This window comes from Piliocolobus tephrosceles, chromosome 9, assembly GCF_002776525.5.
Source record: "Piliocolobus tephrosceles isolate RC106 chromosome 9, ASM277652v3, whole genome shotgun sequence".
Taxonomy (NCBI): domain Eukaryota; kingdom Metazoa; phylum Chordata; class Mammalia; order Primates; family Cercopithecidae; genus Piliocolobus; species Piliocolobus tephrosceles.
In genome coordinates, this window is record NC_045442.1 from 118,123,464 (window position 1) to 118,134,513 (window position 11,050).

The following is an 11,050-nucleotide window of genomic DNA, read 5'->3' on the forward strand; positions in this document are numbered from 1 at the left end:
AAAAAAAAAAAAAAAAAGAAAAAAAGAAAAGATCCTGGAAACCCGTGATGCTGTGAACGGAAAGAGCCCTCATTGTTAAAGCACGGAGAACGAATTGTAGTTCGATAGGAAATGAGGAACATGGTTTTAAGAACTTCTGTCTCGTCTGGACACAGTGACTCACGCCTGTAATCCCAGCACTTTGGGAGTCCGCGTTGGGCGGATCACTTTAGGTCAGGAGTTTAAGACCAGCCGGGCCAACATGGTGAAACCCTGTTTCTACTAAAAATAAAAAAATTAGCCAGGCTTGGTGGTGAGCGCCTGTAATCCCAGCTACTTGGGAGGCTGAGTAGGAGAATTGCCTGAACCTGGGAGATGGAGGTTGCAGTGAGCTGAGATCGCACCACTGCCCTCCAGCTTGGGCAGCAGAGCAAGACTCCATCTCAATGATAATAATAATAATAAAAGAATGTCTCAGATTTCTTGCATCAATAATTAGTGTCAAATGAAAATATTTGAGTGTCTGGATCCTGATAAAAAACCATTTCGTTTGAAACTCATCAGTGAAGCTAAGGTTTAGATAAAGTTTGGTGCACAAAACTGCAGTGGGCTTTGGCTGATGGAAGGCAAAGGGAAAGGTTTGCAGGGCTTCAAGAGCATGTGGAGTCTCAGACACCCTGCTCAGATGCAGAGTGGGAGGTATGATTAGTTTAGTGTGGGTCACACATTCACCCTAGCCAGGAGAGAAGGGCTCTGGGTCAGAGTCTCAGCACTGTCTAAGAGGGATGTAGTCATTACCAAAAGGAACTGAGGATGCACTTAGGAACAGGAATGGTCTGCTTTCCTTATTCTGACTCATAAGGTGCTTCTCACGTCAATTTCTTTAATAAAACATAACCCCATTACCTAAAGCAGTAACTAATTTGGGAAATAGTTACAAACAAACATGGTGTTTTAATTTGCTATTCTTTCATTATTCTGGATGTGACATAAGTGTCTTTGAGCTCAGAAAAATTGAGCATTTTCTCCCCTCTATTTTGGGGAAATAGCTTCTCAGAGACACTCCTGAGTATGAGATGAAGGATTTATTTAAAGTTCTGGTGAGGAGGAGAACACGCTGAGAACGCTTACAGATTTAGGCTGGAAATGCCTAAGAGATAGGTGGTTGCCTGCATTGACCACAAAAGGTAAAACTAAGCTAGCTCTTCATGTATAATGCAGTCATGAAGGGCAGGTGGAAATTCCACATTGTTCATTTGCTCCAAAAATATCAGTGATTTTAATATCAACATATGACTTCTTTTTTTTATTACTATTATTTTCTGAGACAGAGTCTTGCTCTGTTGTCCAGGCTGAAGGGCAGTGGTGTGATCTTGGCTCACTGCAACCTCCCCCTCCTGGCTCAATCGATCCTCCCACCTCAGCCTCCTGAGTAGCTGGGACCACAGGCTTGCACTACCAGACCAGGTTAATTTTTGCAGTTTTTGTAGAAATGGGGTTTTGCCATGTTGCACAGGCTCATCTTGAACTCCTGAGCATAAGCAATTCTCCCAACTTGGCCTCCCAAAGAGATGGGATTACAGGCGTGAGCCACCGTGCCCGGCCAACATGTAACTCTTAAAAACCAGATATCTGAGAGGCTTTGTGTACTGAGAAAAGTAAGCATTTAATTTAGACATTTCTTTCCCTGATGTTTGCTTTCCCTGACGAACCACTGACAATGTTTTTAATTATGGTACCCCCTCAAACGTAGACTTGGCTTGCTTCTTGTTCTAGGGGGGAGTTAACAAAATGTTCCACGGGATCCAGGACTACGAGGAAAACAACGCTCGGGTGCACCTGGTGATGGAGAAGGGAGACACCGTTTTCTTCCATCCTTTGCTCATCCATGGGTCTGGTCAGAACAAAACCCAGGGATTCCGGAAGGTGAGCATTCACATTGCCGCACCTGCTGCAGATGCGTGGGTTAGAAACAAAACTTGTATTTAATTCATTTAATTCAAATTAATTGAATACAATTTTAATGTAATTGCATTAACATTTTAAAGATTTGTGACTTTTTTTTTTTTTTTTTTTTTTTGAGACGGAGTCTCACTCTGTGCCCCAGGCTGGAGTGCAGTGGCCGGATCTCAGCTCACTGCAAGCTCCACCTCCGAGGTTCACGCCATTCTCCTGCCTCAGCCTCCTGAGTAGCTGGACTACAGGCGCCCACCACCGCGCCTGGCTAATTTTTTGTATTTTTAGTAGAGATGGGGTTTCACCCTGTTAGCCAGGATGGTCTCGATCTCCTGACCTCGTGATCCACCCGTCTCGGCCTCCCAAAGTGCTGGAATTACAGGTGTGAGCCACCGTGCCCGGCCAAGATTTGTGACTTTTAACCAACCTGGACTTTAGTCCAATTTATTTACCAGGAAATATATTTGCTTACCTTGGTCTTTTCGGGCTCTTATCAGTAAGAAGCCAGGTGACCTCAGGATCCTAACCTTGTCAATATTGATTATGAAAGCCAGGTGCAGTGGCTCATGCCTGTAATCCCAGCACTTTGGGAGGCTGAGGCGGGAGGATCACTTGGGGGCAAGAGTTCTAGACCAGCCTGGGCAACATGGCGAGACCCTGCTTCTATTAAAAAAAAAAAAAAAAAAAAAAAATTCACTGTTGTCTCCCGAAGCCATGGGTTAGGGGCCAAATTTCGTCTTCCATTCATTCATATTTCCACCAGCCTCATCAGGGTCAGGATTAGCGTGGGACAAGTTGGGGCACTCTCCCCAAGGGTAAAATTTAAGGGCATGCCAATAAAAACCTCTGCAATCGAGTTTAGTAATATTTTAATGCGAAATTTTAAAAAATCAAAATTAGGCCGGGTGCAGTGGCTCACACCTGTAATCCCAGCACTTTGGGAGGCCGAGGCAGGTGGGTCACAAGGTCAGGAGATCGAGACCATCTTGGCTAACACGGTGAAACCCTGTCTCTTCTAAAAAATACAAAAACAAAAACAATTAGCCAGGCGTGGTGGTGGGCACCTGTAGCCCCAGCTACTTGGGAGGCTGAGGCAGGAGAATGGCGTGAACATGGGAGGCAGAGCTTGCAGTGAGCCGAGATCGTGCCATTGCACTCCAGCCTGGGCCATAGAGCATGACTCTGTCTCAAAAAAAAAAAAAAAAAAATCAAAGTTAATGCAAAATACCCAATGTATTGGCTGCGCACAGTGCTAAAAGACAGTATTGGACCCCACACTAGTGCAACCTTCAGAGCTGTGCAAGTAGGGAGGTGCAGGCACAATGACGCAAATCATGTTGTGAGTTTTAATAGACTGACTTTGCAATTTTCCAATTTTTTTTTTTTTTTTTTGAGATGGAGCCTTGCTCTGTTGCCCAAGCTGGAGTGCAGTGATGCAATCTCAGCTCACAGCAACCTCGGCCTCCCAGGTTCAAGTGATTCTCCTGCCTCAGCCTCCTGAGTAGCTGAGACTACAGGCACCTGCCACCATACCCAGCTAATTTTTGTATTTTTTAGTAGAGATGGGGTTTCACCATGTTGGCCAGTCTGGTCTTGAACTCCTAGCCTCAAGTGATCTTCTCGCCTCGGCCTCCCAAAGTGCTAGGATGACAGATGTGAGCCACCTTGCCTGGCCCAATGTTTTTTAATGCCTTTATTTTACATTTTATTATTATTTATATATTTATTTGAGACAGCATCTCGCTCTTTTGCCCAGGCTGGAGTGCAGTGGCGCAGTTACAGCTCACTGCAGCTTGGAACTCTTGAGGTGTGTATGATGGCTCAAGCCATCCTCCCACCTCAACCTCTTGAGAAGCTGGGACTAACAGACACGCACCACCACACCTGGCTCATTTTATTTTTTCATTTTTTGTACAGACATGGTCTTGCTATGTTGCCCAGGCTGGTCTTGAACTCCTGGCCTCAAGTGATCCTCCTGCCTTGGCCTCCCAGAGTACTGGTCTTACAGGCATGAGCCACCATGCCCAGGCTTAATGACCTTAGTGTTCTGGGAAAATATTACTATAATTACATAAAGATACAGATATAGGGGTGCATGTTTTCCCTTTGCCTTGGGCCCTGTTACAGTGCCGTATGGCACCAGGGCTTACGAGGCAATGGGGTTTGTGACGCCACTCTCTAGACATTTGTTGTTTGGGGCAAAGTAGAAAGTCTTTCTGACAAGCGTGATCACTTGTGACAAAAAAGGTAAGTTTTAACGATTGCCTTGCATCTTAGATCTGTTTATAACTTTTTCTAAAATAGGGAGAACCAAGTAATTTCATCCTTACCCTCAGAAGGAAGCAAGAGGGGTAATATATGTCAGTGATATTGGCTTTTAAATGTCCTTTTGATTTGAGAGAAGACGTCTGCATTATTTTCTTTCTCAAGGTATTTTTAGTTCTTTTCATAATCTATTGCCACTGAAATAACAATCCATCCCAAATTGGACCAGGTAACTAACTTTTGAGATAAACTGCCATGGAGTGAAGTCCTTTTTAAGACTTTGGGATATCCATTCATTAGGAAAATCAAATGCTAAAAAAAAAAACTAGAGACCTCTTGCTGACATAATTCCATTCCCTCTCCTGTATATACCTTTCAAAAATAAATGTCACATCTGGTTAATGATCTTTTGAAATTTCTCAATTAACTTTTACCTGGAAACAAAAAGAGACTTAGTTACAAAGAGATTGACACAGGACGCAATGGACCTGACTTTCCATTTAGAAATCAAATACTGAGTGAAATAATTGACTTTCTAAAAGAAAGACTCCCTGCTTGGTCGCTGTTATTAATGGGATGTTTTTCTCCAATATCAATTTGTTCACTTTGCACAGGCAATTTCCTGCCATTTCGCCAGTGCCGATTGCCACTACATCGATGTGAAGGGCACCAGTCAAGAAAACATTGAGAAGGAAGTTGTAGGAATAGCAAACAAATTCCATGGAGCTGAAAACAGCACAGACTTGAAGGTATGTTTTTATACAACAGCAAGGTAAAAATCTCAGGTTTTTCTTTTCTTCAGATGCTTCATCATTCTCATACCTAATTTATTTGACAGTATATGGTGTTTGGGTTTAGATTCATTTTAGGGGCATGGCTGAGCCCCCACCAAAAATGACAATGGAATTTCCATTTACACTTGTGTCCCCGTGCAGGAGACTTGAGAACTTCCTGCTGCTTCTTTATCTCTTTGAGCTGTCCAAAAATGTACAGGCCGTCCTGTTTCACACAGGGCAGTGAAGGAAAACAAAACCACAGATTTAGATGAGAGAAAACGAAAGACAAAACCTTGCCTTCCGGCTGGGCACGGTGGCTCATGCCTGTAATCCCAACACTTTGGGGAGCCAGAGTAGGAGAATCATTTGAGCCCGGGAGTTGGAGACCAGCCTGAGAAACACAGTGAGACTCCATCTCTACTGAAAAAGAAATAAAAATAAAAATTAGTCAAGTGGGGTGGAGCATAGCTGTAGTCCCAGCTGCTCAGAAGTCTGAGTTGAAAGGCTCACTTGAGCTTGAGGTCAAGGCTGCAGGGAGGTGTGATTGCACTACTGCGTTCCAGCCTGGGTGACAGAGTGAGACCCTGTCTCAAAAAAAAAAAAAAAAAAAAAAAAAAGAGCCCTCTGAAGGGATAGAACGAAAGTTATAGGTTTGGGCTCCAATCATAGGCCATGTTTATTAGTATAGAATAGAGTATTTATGCCTGCGCATGGTGGCTCACACCTATAATCCCAGCACTTTGGGAGGCCAAGGCAGGCAGATCATGAGGTCAGGAGATGAGACCTTCCTGGTCAACATGGTGAAACCTGTCTCTACTAAAAATGCAAAAATTAGCTGGGTCTGGTGGCGCATGCCTGTAATCCCAGCTACTCGGGAGGCTGAGGCAGAAGAATCACTTGAACCAGGGAATTGGAGGTTGTAGTGAGCTGAGATCGCGCCACTGTACTCCAGCCTGGCAACAGAGCGAGACTCCGTCTCAAAAAATAAATAAATAATAGAGTATTTGTGCATTAGGGAATCCAGTAAGATGCCCAGATTGCAATTCTTGAGGAAGTTTCTGTTTTGGCAAATTTGCATCTGGAGTTTTATGGGAAGCCTAGTTTGCATGTAGCAGAAGTTTAAGATCACTAATGCTTACCAATAACAGGCATTTGACAATATTTCATATGGTTTCCTAGTTAATACACATCATTTGTAAATTTTTAAAATTTAATTAACTGTTTATTTTTTAGAAACAGGGTCCCACTCTGTTAGCCAGGCTGGAGTGCAATGGTGCAATCACAGCTCACTGCAGCCTCAACCTCCTGGGCTCAAGCAATCCTCTTGCCTCAGCCTCCCTAGTAGCTGAGACTACAGGCACACACCACTATGCCCTGGCTAATTTATTTATTTATTTTTTTGTAGAGATAGAGTCTCACTGTGTTGCTCAGGCTTGAATTATTTGTTTTTAACCCATGGATATTCAGTACTGCTGATCATTAATAGACAGATTATCAATCAAGGCAAATAAACAAGCATATTAACTTTGTAGGATATGCACATTTCAACCTCTGAACCAAGAAGCTGATTCTGTTTTTTAAATTTGCATTAGATCATCATAAATGCATGCACGCCCCCCAGATAGACTGAGTGCAGTGATAACTGTGGGCTCCTCAGCCAGTTGTAGGTCTCTGTGCACCAGTGCCATGCTACCACGCCATCGGGAATCATCTTCTGAAATACCTTTGCAGCTCAGGAATCTTGCTTTTTGCCGGGTGCGGTGGCTCATGCCTGTAATTCCAGACTTTGGGAGTCCGAGGCGGGCAGATCACGAGGTCAGGAGATCGAGATTATCCTGGCTAACATGGTGAAACTCCGTCTCTACTAAAAATACAAAAAATTAGCCGGGTGTGGAGGCGGGTGCCTATAGTCCCAGCTACTTGGGAGTCTGAGGCAGGAGAATGGCTTGAACCCAGAAGCTTGCAGTGAGCCGAGATCACGCCACTGCACTCCAGCCTGGGCGACAGAGCAAGACTGTCAAAAAAAAAAAAAAGGAATCTTGCTTCTCCCTTTAGAACCTGGAAATGTGTCCCATCTCTGAAAATGCTCTGATTTTGCATTTGCAGGTCCTAGAAATTCTTGTCCTTCCTCTCTTTTTGTTCAGTACCTAAAATGCCTATACATTTTGTCAACTGGAGCTTTGAGCTAACATCCTAAATTTTAAGGGAGAACAAATATATATATACATCATGTTTGAGGTTTGTCAAGGTTGTTGCTAAATGAATACCTCACACGTTTAGCTTAATTACTCTGTAAGTTATATTTAGAATAACAATAGTAACCTCTGCTACATAGTTCTCGGTAAAGTATAAAAGCACATTCATATTCATTTTCTTATTTTCTTCACCAAAACCCAGTGGGGCAGTCAGTGTAAGCTCCATGCTGTCAGTGACAAGAAAACAAGTCTCAGAGGTTGATCTAAGTGACAAAGCTTGATTTCAGAATCAGGTCAAATTTGAAAATTATTCTTTCCACTATACCTTGCTGTTTGCTCAAAAATAAACAAGAACTAAGAAATAAGAACATCTAAATTATTTTATTAAGGGCAAAGGGGGAAAAACCCACCAAAGAAAGCAGTAATCCTTGATACCATGTTCACTATTATCATCTCATCAGGAACAGAACACTCAAAATGGCTCAGACGAGTAACATGAAAGTAGTCAGGCTGGGTGCGGTGGCTCACTCCTGTAATCCCAGCACTTCGGGAGGCTGAGACAGGTGGATCACCTGAGGTCAGGAGTTTGAGACCAGCCTGACCAACATGGTGAAACGCTGTCTCTACTAAAAATACAAAATTAGCCAGGTGTAGTGGCACATGCCTCTAATCCCAGCTACTTGGGAGGCTAAGGCAGGAGGATCACTTGAATCCAGGAGGCAGAGTTTGCAGTGAGCCAAGATGGTGCCCTTGCACTCCAGCCTGGGCAATAAGAGCAAAACTCTGTCTCAAAAAAAAAAAAAAAAAAATAGTAAGCAGAAAAATGGCAGTGAACTGTTTGTTCTGTAACCAGACATGACATCGACCCAGTTATGCTACCTGGCACCAACAAATATCCTGAATAAAACAGGACTGACAACAGCTGGGGTAACCACTGATTTAATTTAGTTAACACTGTTTTAGAAGTTAAGTAGACCAGGAGTGGTGGCTCATACATGTAATCCCAGCACTTGGGAGGCTTTGGGAGGCTGAGACGGACAGATCAGTTGAGGCCAGGAGTTTGAGACCAGTCTGGCCAACATAGCGAAACCCTGTCTCTACTAAAAATACAAAAAGTTAGCCGGGTGTGGTGGTGCACACCTGTAATCCCAGTTACTCAGAAGGCTGAGGCAGGAAAGTCACTTGTACCCGGGTGGTGGAGGTTGCAGTGAGCCTCTGCACTCCAGCCGAGGCAAGGGGTGAGATTGTGTCCCCAAAAAATTATTCAGAAAGAGTTGATTAAGTAGCTTAATTTGAGTTGTTTTGTTTACTAATCAATATAACTATTACAGGGATTATTTTCCCTATTTAACCTATTTAAACCTTTCACAGAGGCTAGAAATCAATTTTGTCTTATGGTGAAATTGAAGGTAAATGGAGGGCAGATTGAAGTGTTCCATAAACTCACTCTGTTTGGTATTATTTCCAGGATATTTGGATGTTTCGAGCTCGACTTGTGAAAGGAGAAAGAACCAATCTTTGAAATAGCCATCTGCTGTAACTCTTTCAACAGAAAACCAAAACCAAACAAAATATCTAAGGAAAATGTTTTCTTAATGAGATGATGTAACCTTTACTATCACTTGTTAAAAGCAGAAAACATGTATCAGGTACTTAATTGCATAGAGTTAGTTTTGCAGCACAATGGTGTTGCTTTAATGGAAATAAAAAAAGTAAAAGTGAAATATTACTGTTTTAAGAAAAACTAATTTAGGTTTGCAGCCAATAAAGATGATTGGTGTATAATTTAAGTGTTAAATTAATTTCTTTCATTCAATTAGCTCTTTACCCAAGCAGAAGTGAATCATTTGGAGCTTAGGGTGTGTGTGTTTTGTATCCCCTTTCTGGTAAACCCATTCCCTACCAATTTTATGTCATAAGAGATTTTTTCCCCCCAAATCTAGAACAATGTATAATACATTCACATTAAGTGAAGGGCATAGGAAGGGTGTCATGGAGTCCAAATAAAGGTGAATATTCCTGCTCAGACAAGGGCTTTCTTCTGTGATTTCTTCAACCCAACCATCCCCTTAACAAGGAGACTCGTTCTTTCCAGTCTTTTCCTCTGTTCTTAAAGAATGAAGACGAGGGCCGGGCGCGGTGGCTCACGCCTGTAATCCTAGCACTTTGGGAGGCCGAGGTGGGTGGATCACCTGAGGTCAGGAGTTCAAGACCAGCCTGGCCAACATGGCAAAACCCCAGCTCTACCAAAAATCAAAAAAAAAAAAAAAAAAAAAATATCCGAGCGTGGTGGCATGTGCCTGTAATCCCAGCTACTCAGGAGGCTGAGGCAGAAGAATCACTTGAACCTGGGAGGCGGAGGTTGCAGTGAGCTGAGATCACACCACTGTACTCCAGCTTGGGCGAAAGAGCAGGACACTGTCCCCCCAAAAAATAAATAAATAAATAAACAAATAAGTAAAAAGAATGAAGACAAGGGTGACTTCATTTGATGTAGCTTGTTGGGTAGGGCTGCTGGAAACCTTTCACATTTATGAATGAAGCCTAACGTCCTTCAAGCTATCGGGAAATTTTTAGACACTTTTGCTGGATTTGGAGTGAGCATGGACTAAACAAACTTATTTCAAGGCAACACCATATTTTCAGTACCAGCTGAGGGCAGCAAGGAGACATTTTCCTTATTTTTACAAATTTTAGTTAGGGCTTTAGTAAGAAAGAAATAACAGAGTACCTTTCTCGTCATTTTGCTAAGCACAAGTTTTCCTAAATCTAGTGTTGCCGTGTGTGCTGTTTTCTTTGTGAGGACAGCCAATTTACGCTCAGCTTCCCCTGGGAACTGGAGAAGGCAGACCACTGACAGGCTCTAAGGAAATTAGATTATGGGATGATTGGAAATAAAATGTAATTAAGGAATGCCTGTGTAAACAACAGGTGGTGAGCCCTGCTTTTTTATGGAATAAACTCTAAATTGTTTCAAATTTAAAGTAAATATGAAAAACTAAACTTCAGTAGGAATATTGAAGAGCAACTGGTTATTTCCCGTGTGCATTTGTGAGTGAAAACCAACTGGCCCCCATCAGGAAACATTCATTTCCCATCTGAGCCATGTCCCTTTGGTCTGTTAGTGCATGTAAGAAATATCCAAGCATCCACTCTTTTTTTTTTTTTTTTTTTTTAAATTTTTTTTGAGACACGGTCTTGCTGTGTCACCAAGGCTGGAGTGCTGTGGTGCGATCTCGGCTCACCACAATCTCTGCCTCCCAGGTTCTAGTGATTTTCCCGCCTCAGCCTCCTGAGTAGCTGAGACTAAAGGTGTACGCCGCCATACACAGCCAATTTTTATATTTTTAGTAGAGACAAGGTTTCACCATGTTGGCCAGGCTGGTCTGAAACTCCTGGCCTGAAGTGATCCACCCACCTTGGCCTCCCAAAATGTTGGGATTATAGTCGTGAGCCACCGCACCTGGCTAAAATATCCAAGCACCTACTCTATGAAGTGGGACCAGACGCCAGGATGAGGTAGGGTGCCTCAGACTGTCCATGCGGACCCGCCCTATGAAAGGTGGGAGTCAGGGTTGGCTGGAAAATGAAGAGTCGGGGAAGGAATTCCACAGATTTCATCAGCCTGAGGGGAGGTGGGAGGGGATTCGTCCTGGGCTCATGTCCATTTCACCAGAGTCTAGTCTAAAAGGACTTTATAAGGTGCTCAAACAAATCACAAAACAAAACAAATTACAAGGATCCTCTTCTGTGAATTTGGAGACTAATAGCTTGGGAAAACTAGAGGCCTTTGCTCCTTGCGTGCGCTTGGAGCCTCCCCCTCCCCCACTCTTTTTTCTTTGTTTTTTTGGGGGGATTTTTGTTTGTTTGTTTTGTTTT

General features: G+C 43.0%; 1 protein-coding gene across 4 annotated transcripts in view; it reads left to right on the top strand.

The window, feature by feature from the left end:
• PHYH (phytanoyl-CoA 2-hydroxylase) overlaps nucleotides 1-9,199 on the top strand; it is a 23,806-nt gene extending 14,607 nt beyond the window's left edge. For all 4 annotated transcript variants that reach the window (XM_023223252.2, XM_023223253.1, XM_023223255.1 and 1 more), the window contains 3 exons: nucleotides 1,756-1,905; nucleotides 4,815-4,949; nucleotides 8,640-9,199. In XM_023223252.2, coding sequence (XP_023079020.1) covers nucleotides 1,756-1,905; nucleotides 4,815-4,949; nucleotides 8,640-8,693 — 339 coding nt within the window. In that variant the 3' untranslated portion in view covers nucleotides 8,694-9,199. The remainder of the gene's footprint in view (nucleotides 1-1,755; nucleotides 1,906-4,814; nucleotides 4,950-8,639) is intronic.
• Nucleotides 9,200-11,050: the final 1,851 nt, after the last annotated feature.